At 42.2% G+C, this 24,922-nt stretch overlaps 1 protein-coding gene across 3 annotated transcripts in view; it reads left to right on the top strand.

Moving 5' to 3' along the window:
• camsap2b (calmodulin regulated spectrin-associated protein family, member 2b) overlaps positions 1 to 24,402 on the top strand; it is a 39,580-nt gene extending 15,178 nt beyond the window's left edge. The window contains exons 3-22 of one of the 3 annotated variants that reach the window (XM_061732151.1): positions 3,615 to 3,794; positions 4,823 to 4,909; positions 9,606 to 9,744; positions 10,908 to 11,047; positions 12,405 to 12,495; positions 12,616 to 12,720; positions 14,312 to 14,381; positions 14,470 to 14,751; positions 15,928 to 16,663; positions 16,756 to 16,902; positions 16,992 to 17,223; positions 18,120 to 18,303; positions 18,401 to 19,055; positions 20,414 to 20,550; positions 20,660 to 20,874; positions 20,961 to 21,060; positions 21,345 to 21,410; positions 22,063 to 22,178; positions 22,266 to 22,384; positions 22,495 to 24,402. In XM_061732151.1, coding sequence (XP_061588135.1) covers positions 3,615 to 3,794; positions 4,823 to 4,909; positions 9,606 to 9,744; positions 10,908 to 11,047; positions 12,405 to 12,495; positions 12,616 to 12,720; positions 14,312 to 14,381; positions 14,470 to 14,751; positions 15,928 to 16,663; positions 16,756 to 16,902; positions 16,992 to 17,223; positions 18,120 to 18,303; positions 18,401 to 19,055; positions 20,414 to 20,550; positions 20,660 to 20,874; positions 20,961 to 21,060; positions 21,345 to 21,410; positions 22,063 to 22,178; positions 22,266 to 22,384; positions 22,495 to 22,791 — 4,098 coding nt within the window. In that variant the 3' untranslated portion in view covers positions 22,792 to 24,402. Of the gene's footprint in view, positions 1 to 3,614; positions 3,795 to 4,822; positions 4,910 to 9,605; positions 9,745 to 10,907; positions 11,048 to 12,404; positions 12,496 to 12,612; positions 12,721 to 14,311; positions 14,382 to 14,469; positions 14,752 to 15,927; positions 16,664 to 16,755; positions 16,903 to 16,991; positions 17,224 to 18,119; positions 18,304 to 18,400; positions 19,056 to 20,413; positions 20,551 to 20,659; positions 20,875 to 20,960; positions 21,061 to 21,344; positions 21,411 to 22,062; positions 22,179 to 22,265; positions 22,385 to 22,494 lie in introns of all 3 variants that reach the window. The other 2 variants (XM_061732150.1, XM_061732152.1) reach the window with 2 other exon arrangements.
• Positions 24,403 to 24,922: the final 520 nt, after the last annotated feature.

Genomic DNA, 24,922 nt, shown 5'->3' with positions numbered 1-24,922 from the left:
GTTGTTCATTATCAGTTGCAATAAATAAATCAGGCGATTGCACAATTAAATACATTTTCTTTCTTTTTTGGTTTCATGTTGATGGTTTTTGGGCTTCTTTTCAGAGCTCTGGTTGCTGATTGTTCTCGTGTGGTCTGGCAACCTTGTTACTAACTTGGACAATATGTCAGCATTGTTTACAATTTTACAGTTGCATGAAAACCTCATCACAAGATGTTTTCGATAAAGTTTGGACACGAAAGGACCACCTTTCACCGAGGAGCATTCAAACTGGACTTAACAGTGCCGTGGAGGGATCTGTACAAGATCTAAAAATAGTTATGGTTGGTGGTGAGGCGAGGCGGGAGTTAACAGATTACAGTTCAAGTAGAGAAACCTCATCTAACGAGACAAAGGTTGTGTTGCTAAGGACGATAATTAAATAACTTAAGGTAACATTTGCGGAGTTAAAAGCATTATCACTTTGATTTACCTTATATCTAAAAATATACAGACATAATCGTTGATCTTCTGGACATTTAGCTCTGTTGTGTTTGGGTTTTGGTAATGGAGTGGAAAATGATCTCCTTTTCCTATCCTCTCAGAATAGCTTGAATTGCTATTGCAAGTACCCCAGACAGATCGTTGGCATAAACTCCAGAAAACAGATTAGATTTCAGGATCTTCTAATGTTTTTCTATGGAGCTGAAATGTACAGATGTGCAAGCTCCAGTCCCCGTTCAACTGATACTCAACAACAATTGACTCATCTGCGCTTGAGGGCCAGGGCTTACTGATAGGTCACTTACTTTGTGCTTACATTAGGCTCATTTTTCAGCCCTTTGGATTTCTGCTTGTACTATGTGTGTTATATGAGTGCACGGACAGGTGTGCACAAGCAGAAAATGCAGGATGGTCCAGCTCGGCATCTGGTGCCTCGCAAGACCTCTGAAGCAAGTTTTATATGTCTTACATTGTGTGCGTGCGGGCGTGCGGGCGTGCGTGCGGGCGTGCGTGCGTGCGGGCGTGCGTGCGTGCGTGCGGGCGTGCGTGCGTGCGGGCGTGCGTGCGGGCGTGCGTGCAGGCGTGCGTGCGTGCGTGCGGGCGTGCGGGCGTGCATGCGTGCGTGCGTATTTGTGTGTGTACTTTAACCAAAATATTTTAAATTACAAGAATCCCAAAGAAGCAGGATTCAACTTCAGTGATTTGACCCTACCATTTAAAATGTCATGGATCTGAACAGACACACATTTAAGTTCTAGTGCATGCACACGCCTACACAAGCTCCTTAACAGCATCAAAGATTTAAGAGTTTAATGCGAGTGCAGAAGATCAAAGGAAAAGCTCAGCAAGTTTCATGAAAATCACGTTTTCTGAATCTCCAGCTTCAGCTTAAGCTGCTTGCCCTGTCTCCCTTCCTCTCCGTCAGTCTGTCTCTCTGTCAGACAGTCAGGTGTCAGACAGATGTCCTGCGGCACCTCTGGGGGAGAATGCATATAATGTGAAATATCTGGCAATATCCTGAAGTCAGCTGAAAATGAAAAAACACGCACACAAGCTGTTTAATAAACAATTCAATATTGGGCTCATGTATCAAATCATAGTCCAATATGTTGTGGCAGTGAGTATAACCAGGGGTTGGGCTGGTCCGGTGCTCTCTGGGCCACACATGTGCCTTGTCATTACGTATGCTTAATTTTGAACAGTGTATTCTCACATTTTCTCAGTTGTACAATTATAAAAAAGCCCAAATCTTCCACGTAGACACAACATTCAGTTGTGTCCCTTCTCTCCATGTCAGAGCACTGTCCCCGGGATCCACAACACAAGGTGCAGATGAAAGCAATAAAGGAAAAGACAAAGAAATCACACCATATTTTTCTGCTAATTCACCTTCCCTGTGCTTATATTATAAACAACACTGTGGCTGTTAGCAGCTCGGTGACCTCCATTACCTGTCTGTGAAGGTGTTTCAAATATTCTTGCTCTAGCTTCTCTTCATCATTGTTTATTTCTATTTTTGCGTTTTATTTGGTCAGTTTAATCATACTGCTGCAGGTTCTGACATCAGGTGATTGCCTTGGGTTCATTAAAGCCTTTTAGGACTCATTTCCATGTTGACTTCGCTTCCAGCAGACGTCTTACGTCTGCACACTCTGTCTGTTTAGACTGGCAGACCACTGGACAAGTCTGATTCCCCGGAAAAGACTTGGTCACACTTGGTGTTGACGAGGCTCGTTATGAACAGGGGTCTGTTCTTGCGCCGTGGCACAGTCTGTACCAGTATGACTCACTGGGATAATAAAGCACCGCACTTCAGACGTCAGTGCAGTTACTTAGGCCACTCAGAGAGATGCTCGGGTAAGCAACAAGTACATTAATGCACATTCAGACGGGAGTGGAGAGAAAGTGTTTTTGAGTAAACTTGTAGTATGGCAGGAAAGGGAAGGGGAGGTCTGTTGTTCTGACCGGCCTGGAATGGGATTCAAAGGCCAGGAGAATGTCAAGCTTTGTGTGAGTGCTGATATCTCGTAAATCTGTTCTGTCAGAAGAGTTACTCATCGGGTAAAGTATGCTATATTAAGGTAAACATGCAGAAGGGTGGCCTATTACATCCATCTTGGATACTATAAGGCAAGAGTGGAGGAATGGTGAAGAGAAAGAAGCAGAAACAGGTCAAGGTTGTCACAGCAGATTAAAATGAGGAGCATATACTGTAGTTGAAAATACCCACAAGGTGTAACGTTCAATTAAAGATGTGTCTCTAAAAACTCACAATTATTCCAGTGGCATTGCTGAATAAATCAGTTTTTAGCAAGTTTGCACTTCAGGAATTTCTACTGACAGTGAAGTTCAGAAGCACAAGCAAACAAATGTAAAGTTGTGGATTTAATATTTGACTTAATGTTTCTTTGGGAGACTACGGAAGAGTATTAGGGCCAGGCAGGAGAAAAATAAAAATAATATCTTAAAGGGGGAAGATTTTTTTTCATTATGCACTTCGAGAAAAAAGTCGAAATGTCGAAATTAATGTTGAAGTACAATTTCGTAAAAAAGTCAAAATGTTGAGAAGAAAGTCGATATGTCGAGAATAATGTTGAAGTACAATTTCGAGGAAAAAGTCGAAATGTCGAGAAAAAAGTCGAAATTTCATGAATAAAGTCGAAATTTTGAGATTAATGTTGGAATACAATTTCAAGAATAAAGTTGAAATTTTGAGAATAAAGTCGAAATTTCATGAATAAAGTCGAAATTTCGAGATTAATATTGAAATACAATTTCAAGAATAAAGTCGAAATTTTGTGAATAAAGTCGAAATTTCGAGAATAAAGTCGAAATTTTGTGAATAAAGTCGAAATAGCACTTCACCATTATTCTTGACATTTCAACTTTTTTCTCGAAATTGTACTTCAACATTTATCTCGACATTTCAACTTTTTTCTCGACATTTCGACTTTTTTCTCGAAGTGCATAATGAAAAGAAAAATCTTCCTCCTCTGAAATATTATTTTTATTTTTCTCCTGCCTGGCCCTAATACTCTTCCGTAGGGAGACAGAGCGGAAAATGAAAAGAAAACTTTACATCTACGATGGGATTTATGGTTCTAACTTGTTGATCCTGTCTGTCCGTACAGAATTCCCATCTGGCTCTCATCGATACCCTGATGATGGCGTACACGGTGGAGATGGTGAGTGTGGAGAGGGTGATGTCCTGCATCAACAGATACTCGTCTGCTGAACCTTTACACAGCGAGGAACTTTTCCAAGAGCTGCCGTACGACACAGAGGACGCAATCACCACCTGGATCAACAAGGTACGTTCATGGCCTCGTAAGAGCCAGGTGGATTTGAGCTGTCCGAAACGGGACACATCCTTGAGCCCTTTACAAGCAGAGCATGCATTTGTCAGAGGGATCTTCCCTGCATGTTTGCAGGAGTAGACAAAAACTGGCACCAATCACATGTAATCATGTCATAGAGATTATCGAGCGGTAACAGACTCAACTCGAACTCCTCTGATCTGTTAGAGCTGGATTGGGAAAGCAAAGATGGAGCAGGAGCGAGCTTTAATCTCTAAAGGGACATTAATTAATCTCTAACAGATTATTTAGTCAAATCTCAGACGGATTATTTAGTTACTTAAAGTTGCTTTTTCTGCCCGTCAGGAGATGTTTTAAGAAACATACAAATTTGAACTTTGATGTATTAAAACACCATTTAAAAGACAGTTCTAAGTTTGTTTGAAATTATGCAATAAGTCTGAGGTAGGCGGGAATTAAAATGGCAAGGATCTTGTGTGTTTTAAACACTGTTTTTCAGACAAAAGGCAGAATTCATTCACAGATGCAATAAAGATATAAAAATATTGGGAATAGTTTTCTTTTTGTGTTCCAGAGAACCACTAGCAGATCAGGACTGCACACACTATCAATTAATAGACACAAATCAAGCTGTTAGTTTGTGGGTTTCTTGTGTTACAGAGTTGTAGATTAATACATTAGGTTTCTGTTTGAAATGTAAATAAAAACAGAATAATGATTTTTAGGTAAAAAACCCATATTTTACCAGACTTCATGTGTGTAAACATTTGATACTGGACACATTCTGGGTTTCTGAGATTGCGTTATATTTTTATTTATATTTTACACAGTATTTCAAGTGTTTTGAGAGTTTATTAGTAGATGTAGATGTGAAAGGATTTCCTCTGAGGTTGAAGTCTCTCCTGCTCATCTCAGACTCACTGTTCAGCCACAGTTCGTGCCACATGCTTGAAATCTGACCCCCCGCTATCTTTTTTTCTGTGTGTCCCTGTCTTCTTCTCTGTTTGCTTCTTTCCATCAAGGTGAATGAGCACCTAAGAGACATCCTTGTGGAAGAGCAGAAGCTAAGAGAGGCTTCCCTCCATGAGTCAAACGCATCGTCGCATAAAGTAAGAACACAGCGTACCGACCTCCGGCGAAAACTCAGCCATCAATCACACAAATGGTGTTTGAGGCAGCAGTTTAGTATTTTAAGGGACGGCTCATTTTACTTCATAAGAGTTGATATTAATGGGATTTTAATTTTATCAAAAGCATTCCTGTTTCCACATGAGACACTCACAGACACACATACTGCATAGTACGCAGAGTTCTGTAAATCAGAGGAACAGATGAGCTCAGTCTCAGACCAGCTGCAGAAAAGACTTTTGGCAAGAGTTGCCACGCTGCAGCTGGATGAGACAAAGCAACGTGCAGAGCAGAGGAGGACAGAGACGGTGAAGAGAAGACATTATTAGAGACCGGAGAAATGGCTACGCTATGGGGGGCATGGAGAGAGGCACTCTGGATCTTTGGCAGTTGTAGAAAAAAAAAAAGAGTCATTGACAGACATGCATCCTGCGGGCCTTGTTGTTATGTAACATCCCTGTGACACAGCTAGTCAGTCTACTGGCACAAATACCCCCGGAGTCAGCTACCATCCTCTTCTACTCATGTAACTATAAAGCAGCAGCCCAGTGCTCTGTCAGGCCTGGAAGTGAAAAGAGAAGCTGGAAAAAAACAGCAACTGATTCCTCTGCAAGTGTGTACACAGGGGATGAAATGAGATTCAGTTGTGGCATAAGTGTATTAAGATGCACAGTACTGTGCTAAAGTCTTCCACAAAGTTTGAACAACATCCATATTTATTTTCTCTTGAAGTTGCAAACGGGAATGTGGGTTTCATAAACCTAAATGGGATCCTCCTTGATATCATTACAAACATTTGCAGGGGAGAGTCTCCATAGAAAGGAGTTAAAGCTGGTGGTTTCTATGGCAGGTCAAACTAAATCCACCATTATGGGCTTTTCTTTGAAAAAGAAAAGCCCATAATGGAAAAATTTTGGAAAATTTTGGAAAAATTGCAAATAATCAGTCATCGATAAATCTGCCAACTGATTAATCTACCACTGCATGTTCTGTTTCCATGTCAATGAAGAGACTTTGCACAGTTTGTAAGGCAGCGTCAGCTGACTGCCCTGCTGGCAGCTCTGTTGGGCTCTGGAGAACCGCTGAAGAACAGGAAGGAATCCGTATTAAAGCGTTCAGTCAGAAACTCAGTCACTGAGCAAAAAGCAAATGTAAAAACAAAGTTGGATTAACTAGTAGTATGAAGGTTCTTTATGCACATGTTTTTCTTTTTTTAAATCAGATAATTTTAGGAATCTGTGTAGTTTTCATTCATGGAAAGTCAGGAGTTTTAACGCAGGGGGAACGGAGGGTAGATTGGTTCTCATTCGCCATGTAGTCAGGACATAATGTCAGATTCATATCAAATGTCCTGTTTGACAAGAATTTTCCAACATTTCCAGTGACGTATTTAAAAGAAAGGTCAGTTACAAATAACTAATTTGAGGTTATGGATGAAAAATGCAGATTTCATGTTTCATCCAGGGAATCCTGTGTCTGCGGCTCCTCCTGCAGAGGTGAAGTGAATAAGCAGCGGATTGTCATGGGAAGCTGAGGAGAGCTCCATGTGTTCACTGTCTGTTGTTACGTTAAGATGCCAATAAAGATCACTATTGATTTGATAACTTATGTGCATGTGACGTCTGCTGTAGTTGTGCGCTTTGCCAAAGCTCGACATCAGTCAGCTGCTTTCATGAACCATGCTCCATCACGCTGCCCCTTCTCTGCAGTGGCAGCCTGACCAGAGCGAGAGGAGATCACTTCACAAATACACGGATTTTCCTCTGCAGCACACACACTCCATTGCATGAGCACAAGGCACTTCTCAGTGGAGTCTCGTCTATTCTGGGACAGTGTGAAAAGCGTTTTACTGTGGTCATATGACTCAGCACTAACTCACTTTTGTGTGTGGATACTGAGAATGTTTGTGCTCAACCTACTGCAGGAGCAAACGCTGCTCTGTGACTTAGTGGAAAGCTAGAAAATCCACTTAATATTTGAGGTTCAGTCAAAGATTTCAAGTTTGAGTGTTTGAGTAGTTTTTAACACATCTCACAGGATTTCAATCAAATTTGTTCGGGTTTATGGGAAGAAATGAACGATTCGTTTCTGGTACAGATCTGAGTTCTTCCACTAAAATTGTGTCTTTTTCAGTGGATTTGCCTGAATTAGCAAGATGAAACCTGTCCTTTGAGTCACATGTTCGTTTTTTGATAATGGTGGCATGGCTCTTCAGATGATTCAGTGAGCCTAGATGTGATTTTGTGTATTTATGGCCTCTGGAGGAAGAAAATGCTCTCACTTTAATTATGCCACAATTTTGCACAGTCATCAGATCTATCTTTCCCAGCGGCTTTAACTGCCAAACCTAGGTTTCCTGTCTGCCTCTAGACATTGTATTTAGAGCTCATCAGCAAATGTTATCATGCCAAATTAGATTAACTACCCCTGACAGTTTGTTAGCAATACTACAATACTAGAACTACTGATACTACTACTCGCCAAGGCACAGGCATGGTTGTAAACTCTTTTACTTTGCCTGCAAAATACATTACACAGTAGTTATGGCTCTTGGGAACAAACTGTTTTTCCTCATAAAGTATCTCGTGTGTTGGACCACATGTAAAGAAAGTAGCCAAAGATCTGAATTTTGTTTGGAGACTCTATATAAAGGGCAGCTGCCATTTGGTTGTAAAAAACCGTGATGGATAGGAATTACTGTTTGTTTAAAGACTGCATATTATGTTTTGGGGCTCTGGCCTTTTAGTCGGTGTATTATGTATTCTTTTTTTTACATGCAAAAGATCTGCCGCGTTTCAAAGCCCAAAGTCCTTACCACAGGCAGAGCTTCCCTCCCAAAGAAAACACCGCTCCTGTGAAGTCTGGGATGGCTCATTTGTAGTTCAGGCTTTTCTTCTGTTGTTTTTTACAACTTCACCGTGTAAAACATTTTCCTAAAGCCAGTTCTGCATGCCTCTGACCGAGCCGTGGCGGCATATGCTCACAGTTACTGATGTTGCATATTGTGGACTCATTTTGTTAAGAGATGCCACACAGTGGAAGTTAGAGGGTTGTGCACCTCTAGAGAAAACCACGGTTACAGTCACAGGGTGACAGTCAGTGTCGCTTAAAAAAGAAAAGAGCTTCAACAGGGTTTCAGAATAAAAGCAACAAAAGATGCCGCACCAATTTACAGAATTAAAATGAATTATATATTTGAACCTGTAAATAATTATCACAGTGTTTGTAATGTTTGCTGTTGAGGTAAGACAGAAAATCTCTTGATAATTGATACTTCGATGGTATTAATTTCAATTAAATTGCCCTATTTCTATATATGATTTATTTTATTAATTGTGCTAGACAGAAAATGCAGGTAAATTTTTTTAATATAATATTATGTGTCAGAAGTTATTCATTTAAGGAACTTGTTATGAGAAAACATCTACAGGAGTAATGCTGTTTTTCTTTCTGTCCTGAACATGGTCTTTGCTTTCTGTGCAACAACAGCTCAACAACCACCCTGATATGCAATCCAGTTTTGTCTCACGCTACGTATTTATATGCAAATAACACCTTTTAAGGATTATTAAATGTTTGCAGAGGTGCAACAGCTGTCACCCTGTCATTGCAGTGATAGCACTTTTTTCCCTTGCTGACTGCCTAATCCATATCAAACTCTTTCTTCTTGTCCAACCACAATCCACCATCAAGTCTCCTAGCAAATGGTACTGGAGATTGGTACCTGTAAGTCCATCCATTTTGAGGAACACCTCTTCCACATCCCCACCAACACGCCCCCTCTCCCCTCATCCCTCCCTACATCCCTCTCCCCAGATGCCTTGTTCATGACTGCATGTGACCCTGAGCCTCGTCAGTTTTTGGCCAGATGTCTCCCACCCTTCCAACCTGTCCCTCGCCCATCATTAGTATCCGACCGCAGTATGATGAATATGAGATTTTGTGGTTTTATTAGGTGTTTTGCTGCTGATGTTTTACGGTGAATATATTTGACATTGACCTGCTGTCAAAAGGATAAACTGTGATAAGTGATATATTATACAAATGGAAGTGACGAGATGTTTCCCCTCGCATCTTGATCCGCGGGTTGAGCCAACTGTGTCAGACAGCGATCTCTGCTGAGACTGAAGCTTCCAGCAGTACTGTACCTGTTGCAAAGTGCAGGCATAATAAAACTTCTGTTTATAAGCAGATATATTATTATAAGACAGGACCGATGCAGTTACAAAGATTATTATTATCCTAAATAACAGGAATCTCTTGCTACAGAGCCACAGTGAAGGTTATGGCTGCTTTAAGACCGGTGATGTCTCAGAAGTTGATAAATGTTAAACCATTTATTTTTTACTAAGTAGTTCATTCATGTCCTCAACGAGAGCTAACCATGTTCCCTTTATGATGACTTGAAAGTTGATATTTCTAAAGGCAGTTAAATTGCCTGTGGGTGTGTGCTGTTGGCTGGTTATTTGCATGAACTATATAATCAGCATTATTGCAAACCTATGCTTGAAATTCCTCAGATTAACACTTGCCCTTGTGTTGAAATGTGTGTGTGATTAATTGGTGCATGCAGATGAGAGGGATTCTGCTGATGTCGGTGTGTTTATACAAATGATCAAAGAGAACTGTACATAACCGCATAAAGGCGATGTCTTATTGCCGCTGCCGTGGTTTCAGGCTCGGTACCGGAGGGAGCATGCCCAGAGGAGCGCCCCGTCACTCCCCCTGGTGGAGAACCTGCTGAAGGATAACACCGACGGCTGCGCCCTCACTGCTCTGCTGCACTTCTACTGTCCACAGGCCGTCAGGCTGGAAGGTGGGGTCGAGCTCTAACCACACAGATCATTTATCTGCATTTGCTCTTTATGTTACTGTTTCGTCCTATAGAGTAAGCGGAGCAGACATCAGGTCTGTAACGCATTTATCGAAGGCTGTAATGACTACAGGGGATTTTTTTGTTTCATCTGGAAAGCATAAAGGGCACTGTCTTCTGCTCTCACTCCCACAGTAACTACCACGAAGCATCTGTATAGGCTGCTGGAAACAAAAAGGGCATTGTATCACTGTATCATTATGCATCATTCGTTAATTCTTATCTTCTGAGGTTTTCAGTCTTGCAAAATAATCCAGTTGGTAAGCATTATGCGTGTGGAGAAGTGTCTTCTGTTTTTAAGAGATTAAGAGAAGAGAACTACCGCATGTGTAAAGAACAATGCCATGCTGTCAATCTAAACTCATCTTTAATGCTATTAATAAAGAATAATGCTCAGGATGGAGAAAAGATACCACTAGAATGCAAACAGGACTCGGGATACGCATGGACACTTGAACAGAAAAACAAAAGAGGAGTTTCCTCGCAGCTTGCCAGCATTCTGAAGATGCCTCTGGCTCCGATATGATTGGTCACGAGTTGTATGTGACAGAGAACCGTTAGAGGAGTCAGCTGCCACAGTTTCAACGATAAACAACTCTTGTCGATTCTCAGAAACTATTGGGATTGAATTAAAGTCACAGAGAGCTCGCACATACGAGCCAGATGTGAAAGCAAGCTGTGCTTTGTTTACGTCCTCCAGCTTGATTTACTCTGAAAATAAGTAAGGGGTAGTACGGTAAACTGCAGGATGATGTCACTGCAGGGAAGTCTGTGGCCGTAACGGCTCTGTTCCCTCCCGTCAAAAATCCTACACATTCCTGGGCCGCCCTTTTAGTTTCGGAAACGTCAGGCGGGAAAAATCCTGATGATTCATCTGGAGCGGAGTTGAAAATGGTTTGAAAACTGGTGTCATGACTTGTTTTAAGAATTGTTAGCGGTTCAAATGTTATTTTCTTCGCATCCACTCTATTTTTAAACAGAAACTATGTGTTATCTTTCCCCGTCTTCCTGTCTGGCCTTTCCCATTACCTCTCTTGTGCGTGCCTGTGTGTGTGTGTGCGTGTGTGTGTGCGTGTGTTTGTTTCACCCCTCCCCTGGCTGAGCAGACATCTGCCTGAAGGAGACCATGTCTCTGGCTGACAGTCTGTACAACCTCCAGCTGGTGCAGGAGTTTTGCAGGAACAACCTCAACCACTGCTGCCACTTCAGCCTAGAGGACATGCTCTATGCACACGCGTCAGTAAAGGTACAGACCTGTTTTATTCATATTTTTTTCAAATAAGTGCGTGTGAAAGATGTGGAAAACTCTGCTATTAGGAAGTAGATTCAGATGTAGAAAAGCGGTGAAAAGAAATGGCTTTTTTGGGAGTAAGAGCAGAGCGAGGATAGAAAATTACACTGAGGCAAAAGTGAGTCACCCAAGGAAAAATGTAATAATTATTCTGAGTGGGTTGGCTTTTATAAAGTTCATGTGTGCATGTGTGTGTGTGTATTAGGGATATACTCTTTTACTGCACTGAGTCTTGCTTTTCTGCCCGGTTATACATGTTTGTTTTTGAACTCTGTCTAGTGATGTTTTGAATGTCGAGACGCTTAAGTAGTGAAGGCGGCCCGGCCCAGTCCGGGTTTAGACAGAGGACGGATTCAGCTCCGAGCACATTCACAGTCCTGACCCGTCTCTGCCTGCCTCTCTTGTTCTTTTCCCTCCGTGTCCTTCCTGATGTTTTGATTTAGCAGATTTTATTTCCCACACGGACATCTCCCTCTGTCACAAACATTTATACTTCAAGAGCATCTCCACCACATCCAAACTCTGGATGCAGCTAAGTCAGTGTGGGAATATAATATGCAGAGCGTGGGCAGGAACATTCAGATTCAAGTCACGGGCCAAGCTGACGGGGACTTTCTTCAGCACAAGCATGCAGACAGTTTCCAGAACTGCACACCCATTGCTCTGTACTTCTCTTCATGTCTTCGTTTTTTATTCATTGCTTTGTATATATTGTCTGTGACTTGAATAAATAATACTATAGGGGTAGAGGCTCATGAAGAGCATTTAAAGACTCTGGCACGCTGCCTGAACGTCACAGACTCACTATCCACAGAATCTTAACCAGTGTTCATGTCTGGGTCTACTTGTTTGATAGATCACATTAAAGGACACGTTGTGCAGCAGTTCACTCTGCTGGGGGGCAAAGTTGTTTAGGGGAGAAAAAAAACACAATTAAAATAACTTGATGGTTTCCTAGACATGAATTCTTTTGCTCAGACCTTCCTCGAGCCTTCGCTGTTAATTACATGAATAGTTCATCACCGATGCCGGTTACCCACTCGCATGCATATTTAGCTAAAGTCCAGATGGTGTTTTGGCAGTTTCCATGAAATGTCGGAATATAGTTAGGAGGTGAAACACGTGCAGATTTTCAAGCGCACAAAGCACACCCATCTGAGCCAGTTACTTAGCAACAGTTGGCTGTGACCTCGTTGATCTGTCAAAATGCTAGATGGTACTGCGACTGCGGCTCATCTCACACCAGAGGAAAGTGGGGAGAAGGAGCTGCAAAGCGAAAACTGCAAGATAAACGTCTCTGTGCTTCTTGCAGAGCAACTACCTGGTGTTTATGGCAGAGTTGTTCTGGTGGTTTGAAGTGGTCAAACCTTCATTTGTACAGCCCCGAGTCTTCGATCCAAACGGTACAGTATGCGCTTGGCAATCGTGAAGATGATGACCTTCCTATGATGTTTTATTTATTTATTTTTTTTACAATTCAATGATTGCTGACTTCTATGATTTTTCCTACTTTTTCCCAGCAGTCTGTGAGTCCACATCAACCTGCAAAGACATGGCTCCTGTGTCCAGTCCTGTTAAACAGAGCGGTGCAGACAGAGCTTTCAGCCAGGAAAACATCCCCACTGAAGGTACTGTCAAATGTTATGTACCATGTGTGTGCCATTTCAGTTTCCTACGATTGACTATTTACAAGTAGTTCATAAGATTATACATGCAGAGACCAAACATATTACGCTTCTTTATGAACGGCAGGCTTTAAATGCTAAATGACACATTAATGTGACAGCTATTGTTGTAGAAAAGTGAGTGAGAACATAAATGCCGGGTGACAGGAGTGCCAGGTGTGATACCAGACACACACGTACCAGCAACAGCAAAGAGGAAGACTTCCAGCAATGACATGAGTTTGAGACACGGGAGCTAAAGACAGCCAAGTTAAAGGAGCACAAAGGAGTAGTTTTCATGTTAAAAATGTACATGTATAAAAGATTCAGTTTTATTTGAATCATTGTTTGAGTAGTTTCAGCAACTAATAGACAAAGCAAGAGACCAAACGCAGGTAATTCTTAGGTAGGGTCTTAAAAGTCACTTAACTTCCACACCTCGACGGGAACCCTTTGAATTAAAAACCTTGAAAGTTATTTTTGAGTTAAGGTAGGATGATGCTTCAAAGATACAAACGTCTCTGTTGAAAATTAGTATAATGGACAGAATCATAAATTAGTTGATTAGGACCAAGTAGAAACAGTGATAGTCAGTTTGGACATGTGCTTTGAGGAGAATCTGTGTGTACTGACAAATGGTTGCTGAATGTGGAGCTGACACTGGAAGACAAATAAACCTTGTATGTAGCGAGAGACAAAATGCAGGTGGTAGGTGAGATGGAGGAAGATGAGGAGGACAGGAGAGATGGAAACAAATGATTAACCCTGAACAGGAGCCAACAATAAAACTAATCATATAGTGAGAGGTCTAAAAATATTTTTGGTTTTGTGAACAACACAGTAAAGTGAAGCATAACTTAAACAAAAATAAAACAGATAATTCTGCTTTGTTGACCTTGCCCACTGTCACCATTCATTTGGATTTAAAAATAAAATATTAATTGCTTAAACCGATAAATAGAGTTGTATGACTTTTTGTTCAGAATCCAGACGCCCCCTAGTGGACGCATTGTGCCCCCAAATAGGCTCTTGAATTATCTGTGATTGTGAAGCTCTGTATTTGAATATTTGGTGGGTAATATTCCAGTGAAAAGTTGAATTCACTCACAAAACACCTCTGGAACAACCCTCTAAATGTCCATAACATGGAACAAACATACAAGACAGTCCAAGTCAAGTGTACTTGTGCACAGCAAATACCTCTTTTTTCTCCCTTAAATACAGAAGATAGGCCTTTTTAATAGTAACCAGTTGTGACAGATTCAGGCACCGTGCAGAAATGATATCAGGATTTTTATTGGGTAGCACGTTGCAGCGCTAGCACAGCATCAGCATTGAAAGCCTGCTCCTCTGGATCCTCTCCCCTCTGCACCTGTGCTGCCACTAAATACAGGGAGAGTGATTGTTAATGCAGCCCAGGTGTGCTCCTTTGTCCCTCACTGACTCACCTCTCCTCTGCAGCTGAGCTGAACCACAACCCACCGCCACACCAGGAAAATTAAGCAGTTTATCCATCCATAGAGTCATATTTTTTACTTCTCTGTGTCTCTACCAGGTGTGATGAAGAGATCTACCTCCTTGTCCTACGTCGAGGGCTGTGTTGGAACCTGGCCCAAAGAAAAGGGGTAAGTACAGGAAACCCATCACCCCGCCTGAACTGAGCCTTCACTGTCTTTTAATCCCCACGCACTCACTGCCCTCTCCTTCCTCCAGCTCTTCCTCTCGGGGAATCTCCTTTGAGATTCCCTTGGACGGGGACCCGACGCTGCCGCCCTGCGAGGCTCCTTCCCTCCGTGGTATGACCCGCTCGGCCAGCAGTGATGGCCTGGGTTTCAAAGTTCACTATGCATCGCGAGGAGGCGCGAAACGCAACCTCTCCCTCGCGCCCGTCAATGTGAACGGCCAGAACAGACACATACCAGAGGAGGCCGAGGATTTCTCTTCCCACAAGTCCTTGGGGCGGAGCAACACGTTCTCTGTCAGGAGCCAAAGCAGGTACAGATGAGGGGGGCGTTTTTATTTACAAATAACACATGCCAGTTTATTAGTCTAGGTTTTAAATAAGGTATGTCCAAACTTTTGATACCGTATGGGAACTAATCCAGAAGGTCTTTTTTTATTTTATTTTTTTATTTTATTAGTTTGCACACAATAAAAAGTAACACTTGCAATCAAAATAGTAAAACAAATGTGACAGGAGAGGTCAAAAAGCCAAACCTCAATTTAGGAAGTAAAACAGTAATTACAAAAAATCTAAAACAAAAACACAACAAGATGAAGACTATAAACAAAAAACAAAGAAGGTTAGACTACATAATTACAGATCATCAACACACAAAAAATAAACAAAAACAAACAAAAAAAAAAAAAAAAAATCAACAAAGAAAACTTATGACATTTTTTAAACGTGAATTAAATGAGATGATACATTTCTTTTAAAAATCTCTAGAGAAGCAGAGCTTTCGATAATGTGAGATTTGGAGTTCCATATCTGTACACCGCGATATCTGAGGGAAAACTGACCGTGTTTAGTTTTATAAAAAGGAAGATGAAGATGATTAACCTGTCTAGTATTATATGAATGTATTTGAGAATTATATGTAAAAAGATTACTAAACGATAGTGGTAAAGAAAAAGGCAAAAATATGTATTTGTATAAAAACAGACATATCTGATGAATATTTATGTCATATACTGAAAGAATTTTGAGTTTTCTGAACAGAGGAGTAGAGGGTTCCGTAGAGTTAGAAAAAGTTGCCAGTCTTACAAATCGTTTTTGCATTAAATAAAGTTGATGAAGACTGGAAGGGTATGTATTTGCCCAAACAACATTACCATAAATCAAATAAGGATAAATCATAGAATAATATAGAGTTATAAGCAAGAAATATTAACAAGATTTCGCAGTTTGCTGATGATGCCCAATGACTTCACAGTTTTGTTATGAATGACAATATGATGAGAAGGTGACATAAATCATAAGTTCAAGTTGAACTGTTAATGGCCCGGTTTCCCAGATCAGTTAAGTAGTTCTTAACAGCGAAATACTTCTTTCACAGGCTCCTTAAGATGGTTTGAAAGAAGTCTTTTGCTGTTAAGAACTACTTAACTGATCTGGGAAACCGGGCCAATATCATGAACTTTTCTTTTTTACTCGGGTGTTTTTCCTAGATATTCCAATGGAGTCTTATCAGACAACAACAGCCCCAGTCAACACCATGGCAACCATACCGGCCATGTGAGCCCAACAACTCCTCCGAGCATTGAGGAAGCCCTCAAGATTATCCATGACACAGAAAAGCCTCACGCCAGCCTGGGCGTTGGTGATGGAGAAAACAGCTTCTTCCTCCACGGCGCGGAGCCGTCAGAGCCGTCAGAGCCGTCAGGGGCCCAGGCTCCGGGTGACGACCCCGGTTCAGCTAAGGCCCGCCTGAATGACCGCGACCCCAACTCCACATCCACTGATGAAGTGGACACGGGCATCCACGTCCGGACCGAAGACATCCATAGCTTGGATGAGGACTCGTCATCACTGAGAGACTACTCAGATATAGACCCCGACTGTGAGGCCGTGACCCGGTCGTGTCCGCTGCCCGGCAGGCCGGAGGGGGACAGGGGTCGGGAGGGAGGATGCCAAGGGGTGGGTGAAGCTAATCCAGAGGGTGAGAAGGAAGATGGTGGTGGCAGAAGCAGCCCCTCTCCCGTTTCGGCTCCCGCGCTCCCCAGATCGCACACAGTCAGTCCCAGCTCTTTGTCGGGGGGGTCTGGAGGAGGCCTGGTGCGAATGACGAGCTTCGCAGAGCAGAAATTCAGGAAGTTAGAGGGGAGGAGCAGTGGAGGCACCACACCAGACAGTTCTGATCTCAATGTACCGTACGCACAGCCAACAAAAAGCATGTCATCTCAGGTTTGTGGCTCATTTCTGTGGATAATATTTGTGACATACATCTGGGTGTGACAGTGGTTTTGAATAAATGCTTCATCACATTGTTTTTCTAGCTCTCCACACCCCCTCTGCCAATCACCTCCCCCGCTCCGGTAACTCCTACACCCAGAGATCCTTCCCACATCATAGCTTCAGAGATGATCCAGCTGAGGATGAAGCTCGAGGAGAAGCGCAGAGCCATTGAAGCCCAAAAGAAGAAGGTAAAAAGACTTACAGAAAAAGAGATATTCAGCAGTACAGATTCAAACATCGGTCCGAACATTATGCTTCCCTCCTTCACCGTTGCCAGGTGGAAGCAGCTTTCACTCGGCATCGCCAGAAAATGGGCAGGACGGCCTTTTTGAATATAGTTAAAAGAAAAGGTGTGACGGCTCCCCTCAGCCCCAACTCAAGAGGAGAAGAAAAATCCTCAACAGAGCCGCAGTCTTCATCAAAGGAGAGTAGCCAGGACAACATGGAACAGACGGAGCGGTGCAAGCCAGACGGCGCCGCTCCCAAATCACCCTGTGAAGATGGTGGCGGTGGGTTACACCTTCAACTTTGTGCTTTTAATTAATTTTACAAATGTTTATGCAAAAATTGCCATATTACTAAATTGTTTAACTTCCAATTGGCTGGTTGGAAAGTGCTTTAATGTGCCCATGTATCCCTTAGGATCCTCGTATTAAATTACTGATTAGCTTTACAACAGAGAATTATGTCAAAGGTCAATGACCTCATGTATTTTCTCATTGGTCTTTGTGAATGAGTTCAACTAGGGCTGGGCGATATATCGAGATTTAAATATATATCGATATATTTTCAAACGCGATATGGTACGAGACAATATTGTTTATATCGATTTAAAAAATAATAATATGATTTTGATATAGCTTATTTTGTGACAAATTGACTTGAATGTTTTATTTGAGATTTGCACAAATGTTATTTGCACAACTGTCAACCTCAGTGGAAAAGTCTGCCTGTTACTGTCTACATTGTATTAATTGCACAGTGTATTTTAATTGAATTGTTATGCAGGAAAGGGATATTAAGGGATATTTGTTTTATTTTATTCAAGAAGCATTTTTATTCTATATATGCAGGCAGTTTATTTTTATTTCATTTGTTTTATACATTTTGATATTGTGCAGACCTCTGTTAACAAAGGTACCTGTGTGACATTTGGCACGAGGCTTTGTATTAAAACTGACTGTTTTTTTAAGGGTTTGCCTCAGAAAAAATGAAGCTAACAGAGATGCTATGCTATAATGCTTTGGGGGAAACCCCAATTATGGCACAGAAAAAATATCGATATATATCGAGTATCGCCATTCAGCTAGAAAATATCGAGATATGACTTTTGGTCCATATCGCCCAGCCCTAAGTTCAACCACAGTATCTGAATAAGCAGTCTGCTTTTGTTGTCGGTGATCAGGTCTGACTCCAGAAGGCGACCTGGCAGAATACACACGCTCCATCGAGAGGCTGAACACGTCCCTGGGTTTCCTGCAGACGGAGATGCAGCGTTTGTCCCAGCAGCAGGAGAAGATCATGGCCATGAGAGAGCAGCAGCAGCAGCAAACCTGGGTCATATCACCTCCTGCTCCATCTCCACACAGGTGTCCCTTCATTGCATTTACTCCAGACAGGTGATTTACATAATATTTCTGCCATCACCTTGTATAAATATGCCTTCTTTTGTATTTCTGCACACAGGCAGCTGCGGGAGCTGCGCAGCAGCAGCGTATCGGGCCGGGGGTCGGGCCGTGGCTCGGTGGGGTCTTTATCACCAATCCTGTCTTCTTCTGGTTCCCCCCGCGTCCCCAACCGCTCCTCTACCGGGATCAAGCGACGCCCAGCCTCTTTTCATGCCAGAACACCTCGGACTCCACGTCCGAATGACCAGAAGGTCAGCCAGTTCAGCCGGATGCTCAACACCCCCACCTCGGTGGACAGCCTGCCCAGACTGAGGCGCTTCACCCCCAGCCAAACCCAGATCAGCTCTTTCGCCTACCTGGGTCATGACGAGGGGCCTGGGGATAGAAAAAACCAAGACACTGAGGACAATAAAGATAACTCTAAGAACAAAGAGAAGACCAAAAACAGTGAAGGAGAAGCGGCCAAAGAGACGGAAGATGAGAAGCGGAAGGAGAGAAAAGAGCTGAGGGGAGAAGTGAAACAGTCGAGGACATCAGAGGTTTTGAGCCAGCCGGTGTCTGAGATCACAGGGGGTGAAGGCAGCCGGGTTCAGGAAGAATCCCAGGAGAGGAAAGACCTCGTGGAGGTGCCTCTCTCCGAGCTGAAGCCTTCAGATGCCGAAAGAGAAACGGGAGGAGACGACCAAAAGATGTGCTGTGGATTCTTCTTTAAGGTGAGTTGAAGCTACAGAACCTGAATAAAGATTATCTCTAGCATGATCTTAGTTCTGTACTAAAGCTGGATGAACAAACTAGACGGTTGCTGTACTAACTAGACAACTTCTGTTGAAGTGGAAATAAAGATTGAATGAGCAGCAAGACCAGATAAAAAAATGGTTCGAGTCACTTTTAAGGAACATGGCAAACATTTCCAGGTACTTTTTTTTAACATAAGTTATTTCTGTGTGTCTTAGTTTTTTTAGTGTTTGATGTCTTTAGATTATTATTATTATTATTATGATACGAGACTAAAGATAATAAGGTTATTAGTTACGTTGTTGTTTGAAAGGTTAAAATGTTTGTTGTGAAAAGGTGCTATGTGACTTCACCCCACGTTTTTGCTTGTCTCTCTCCCAAATTCAGATTTAATGCCATGTAACTGTAATCAATACTGATACAGCATCTATCCACCTCTTATTAGTAGCCCAGACTGTACATCCTTATGTTCAAGTGTAGGACTCTTTAGCAGAAAGGATCTCATACTACGAGAGTCTGGAACAGACTGTGCAGTTTTGTATGGATTTAGCCACAATCTGATGGATTTTGAATGAATTTGGGCTGAAATTTAAAAGAAAACGAGTCCGTAAAGTAACGGTAGTCCAGCTTACTTGGTTGCAGAGCATCATCAGAGCTTGTTAAGTACTTAATTTCAGGACCTTTTCGGCCCTAGCCGTACTTTCTCTTGTACAATGGTTTAATTACATGGGCATAAAAATACAGCACATCAACCAATATTGATCAGGAAACTGTTTGTGGTAGAAGCTGCAGTTTAATGCAGACGACAAACACAACCAGTAAATAAATGTCTTGCAACATCATTTAAAGGCTGCATGCGGAGGTAAACCTCCTTGTTGACATTTCACTTCTTCAGTTGTCATCCCTTTAAGTATGTTTTGATACTCGCATGTATTCAGAGAGATGATTATTGTAGCACGACTTCTAATTTACCCTCAGAAACAGAGAGACAGAAGAGAAACTGCCAAAGGAGCGTGAACTGAAGCAAATAAGATACTCCCTTTCTTTTCACTGCAGATACTGTAATGCGAGTCTTTGAGATCCAGCATATGGACAGCAGTGGTCATGTCCATTATTACCATTAGTCACAGTGAAACAAGAAACCTACAAGAAGTATGATTAAACATTTTGCTACAACAGTTCGGGAAATGACAGGCATGAACCACTATTTAAGTTTAAAAAGCCAGGGTCAATTTTCCATTTTCCATTTCATCTTAAAGATGTGGGAAGGAAAAAGTAGGAAAACAACCTGTGCAAATCAGAGTTTATGTGAATGTGTGTTCTCATCCAATACCAGGATGATATGAAAGGTGAAGAGGACATGGCAGCAAAGAAAGCAGCGCTGCTGGAGAAGAGGATGCGGAGGGAGAAGGAGACTCAGGAGAGGAAGCAGCAGCAGGAGCTGGACCAGGAGCAGAAGAAGGAAGCTGCTCGGTGCGTCTCGCTTGCATTCCCATAGCTCCCAGAATCTGCAGTAACTCGTACGGTGTCTTGAAATTGTGGCGTTCAGTCGTACAGTTAAGCTCTTCTTGACTTCCTCCAGCCTGAAAGCAGAAGAGGAGCAGCAGAAGAAAGACGACGAGAAGGCAAGGAGGGACTACATCAAGAACGAATATTTGAGGAGAAAGCAGCTCAAATTGATGCAGGACATGGACGAAGTCATAAAGCCTCGATCCGGAAGCCTCAAGAAAAAGCCGCGGCCGAAGTCCATTCACCGGGACGTCATGGAGTCTTCCACCCCTCCTGTGAGGGTCACAGGTGAGCTTCACACAGGACAAAATCACAACACACGTCATCCATGTGACACACACTGATCCGTGCTGATGCTGTGTGATGTGGTGCAGGGGTGCGACCTCGAGGCTTCTCCGTGTCTAGTGTCTCTTTGGCGTCCCTCAATCTGGGTGACAACGACAGAGACCAGTCCAATAACAGGAAAAACAGCAGGTGAAACACATGTTCTGTTGCCTAATTTTAACCTTTTATTTTATTTTTCCCCTGTTATAATGATAAAGGTAAAAAGTACATTTTAGTTTAGTCACTCTTGTGCACCCCCAGTATATACTTCATGAAAATGCACAGCTAGCCTGTCATAAACATAGCTGTGGTTTTGACTTAACTTGAGTGTTGAGGGTTTTTTATGCCCTGTGATTAATTTGTATTCCTGTGAGGTCTGCAGTCAACAACTTGTGTTTTTCCCTCTCTTCCTCTACTGCGCATGCATCCTTCAGAGGCAACAAACTAGCTTCTGCTCATGTTCCCTTTTTTTTAACCTCCCCCAAAGAGAGAAAGGGAAGGTTAGTAAGGCTGCGGGGAGAAGTATTTCAATAGATTCAATGCATAAAGCTTACTGCAGATGTTGTGCTGTGTAGATTTGCTGGAGCTTGGTGTCATTTTGTTTTAGCCTTCATTCCATTAGAAATTCTTTGAGCTTTGACAAACACAAGCAATCACAGTGGTGAATAGACGGCGGTATAGTAAATACATTACTGCAGTTTTTGCTTCTGCTTTAACGTTCATTAGACCTCTGCTTCAGAGCTTTTACCACCTCTTCCTCCTGTCTTTTACAGTTGCAGTGGCTTTCAGGCTGTTGTCTGCTCTCTTCTCCATGCCTCACTTATGTTGTTTGCTGTTTCCTTCAAAACTCATTGAGCTCATCTCTTGCAGTGCCCATAAAGAAACCGGTTAAACTTTGCTTTGCTTGGCCGAACGCGCCGTTTTCTGACCCCTCACTGCTCTGCTTCATCCGAGTATTAGCAGTATGATGTGATGCAAGACAACAGGCAGGGTTTGGAGAATTGTGTCACAGTGTCTGACCTTTTTTCTCATCTCTCTGTGTTTGCATGTCTCTGTGTGCACTGTGTGTCCTCAACGTGCTTGTGTGTGTCTTCTGGACTGTGGTCGTCGTCTGTCTGTGCCATTGTTGGATTGCATTTGGTTTGTGTTCAGGCCAGATTCTGCAGAGGGTTTCTCTTCTTGTCCTTCGACTGGTAGTCGGAATGGGGAGAAGGATTGGGAAAATGATTCAACGACCTCCTCCACTCCCTCCAACAACGAGTACACAGGTGGGTTTAGTGAAAGATGTTCTGTTCACACTCCAGTTTGCATAAATTAGTTTTTCATTTTTGCAATCTTATTCTTTCTTCCCTCAGGACCCAAGCTATATAAAGAGCCCAGTGCCAAGTCCAACAAGCACATCATTCAGAATGCCCTGGCTCACTGCTGCCTGGCTGGTAAAGTCAACGAAGGACAGAAAAATAAGATACTTGATGTATGTACTCTTGCCTCCTGTGAATCACAGTTTACTGTAATCTGATACCTTAAACACTGCACTGCACTAATTGATTTTATTTGTTCTTTTTTTTGTCTGATTTCCTCCAGGAAATGGAGAAATCTGAAGCCAATAACTTCTTGGTGTTGTTCCGGGATTCTGGATGCCAGTTCAGGTCCGTTTACGCCTACTGCCCTGAGACGGAGGAGATCACCAAGCTGGCCGGCATCGGCCCCAAAAGCATCACAACTAAGATGATCGAGGGCCTGTACAAGTACAACTCGGACAAGAAGCAGTTCAGCCAGATCCCAGCCAAAACCATGTCGGCTAGCGTGGACGCCATCACCATCGCCAGCCATCTGTGGCAGACCAAGAAGCAGGGGACACCCAAAAAACATCCAAAGTAGTGCCGGATGATCGGGCAACACGCGCACATTCCCCCTTTTGGACCAAACAGGAAAAATTGCGGATAATACTTACGACCTCCAATGTGGAACACGATGTTGCAGATATTACAAATACAGAGCTGACCGTAACACTACGATGAGGCACAAGTGTGTACTTGTCAGCATGTGTATCAATGTTTTCATGTGCCAAAAAGAAAAGAAAAAAAAGATAACCACAGGCGAGCCAATGCCTTACCTAGTTGAACCACTGAAGCACTGAATGTCACGCCTCTCGGAGGCAATTTGGTTTCTTTAAGTTGATCATGTGTGGCCTTATGCTTGTTTTGTGTCATATGGATGTGCCATGAAGTGTTAGTGTCACTTTGTCTGCGCCTGTTGAAAAAGTCTCTATGTTGAGTGTATATACACCCAAACGTGACTGGCGTCAGATTACAGCCTGTCCACGGTCATCAGACGGCATTTTTGATGCAAGTTTAGCTGCTATACAGGCATGTATTTTTGCTTTTATACACAAGACTGACAACCGTCTAAGCAGGTCAAATTTTTGTGTGCGTGTGTGTGTGTGTGTGTGTGTGTGGGTGTGTGTGTGTAGCGAAGTGCCAAGCAGAGTATGGAGCATACTTCAGCTGGTGGCTGCAATTACTTTCCAAAAGTGTGTCATCATGAGGTAATCAAGCATATGGAGCACCATTAGATGATTCTGGAGAAGACCTGCAATAGACTCTTAATTTATTTCATTTTTATAATGCTTTGAAGATATTTTAAAAATTTGTCACACATCCTGAGAACTGTAATACACTACACAAATGTAAGTTAAATTAGTTTGTATATAATGTCATTTCCATTCAAACTGAAAAAGTCTGCTTGGCGTAGCGTTTAAGTAGCTTTTATAATTTATCATGTATGTGTACCAGTGTGTTGCTGTTTGGAGCCTTTTATTGTGCCACAGATGCAAAAAGTGTGATCACTCAGCAGTATCAGCGATAAGATTTTCATATGTTGTAGATTAAATGGAAATCCAACACAGTGTAATTAGTTCGTGCAGTTTAAGAGTCAATTAAGTGATCACCATTGAACCCTTTGCCGATACAACAAATAGTCAAAATGCCACTTTCATGTGGATACCGTGTTAACTATTAGGTCCAGTTTACCATCACAGCTGTAAATAAATAGACAAACTCATCTATGATAGCTTTCCACTGTTGTCAAGCCTGATCAAAGATGTTTCGTCATCAGGACTTTTCTCCTTTTAACTTTACTTACTGTTTCTTCTTTATCATGCATTCCTCTAGTCTGTGTTGACACTGTACAGATATATTTTGGCATATAGAAATATTTTTTGTAACATCAGTTGGAAGTGTGTACTAAAGATGCAGGAGTTGTTGAAGGAAGTGTTTATTGCAAAGTGTACCTGAAGAGGTGAGGTATTCAAACATGTGTTGAAGTTTTGTTGTGGTTATATATCAAGTTACTATGCCCAGAATTTTTTACCAGCTTTATTTTCTTTTCAATTAACAAAATATGCTCAGCTGTTCACAATTTTTTTTTTGTCATTTTTCTTTTTTTTTATTATTTGCTTCAGCTTTATTAAAATGCCAGCTATCAACAGTACTTATGGTGTCTCTTTTCACATGTCTAGTCAATGCTATTAATCTTAGTTGACATAAGATAGAATACAGCTCTACATCTCCTTCAAACCCAACTCATCATTACTACAGTACCACCCTTTCTGACTCCCTTCAAGAAATCAACGCTTGGTTCACCTCTAATTTCCTCAAACTTGAGTGAGGAAGCTGAAATTCTAGTCGTCAGCACAACCTCTATCTATTCCAACCTAATCCCATCAACATTGATGGCTCGTACATTCTCCCCTCCCCTCTGATTAAGAGTCTGTCAGCACGGTATTTCATGCTGTCATCAACAACGTTACCTGGGTGGCCTATTTCTATTTGCAAAACATTAATCAGCTGCGTTTTAGTGTTTGGGCCAGTAGTCATAGCAGCAGCTAGAGGACAAGACTAAAGCAGCTCGTCTTAAACATAGCTTTGTTGTAGATAGGATGTTATAGGCCTAGGCTGCAGGGGGACACCAACACGATCCACTGAGTGGTGCCCCTCACTTTTCTCTCTTC

This window comes from Cololabis saira, chromosome 10, assembly GCF_033807715.1.
Source record: "Cololabis saira isolate AMF1-May2022 chromosome 10, fColSai1.1, whole genome shotgun sequence".
NCBI lineage: Eukaryota > Metazoa > Chordata > Actinopteri > Beloniformes > Belonidae > Cololabis > Cololabis saira.
The sequence above is the reverse complement of the archived record's forward strand: the minus strand, read 5'-3'. Positions and strand labels throughout refer to the sequence as shown.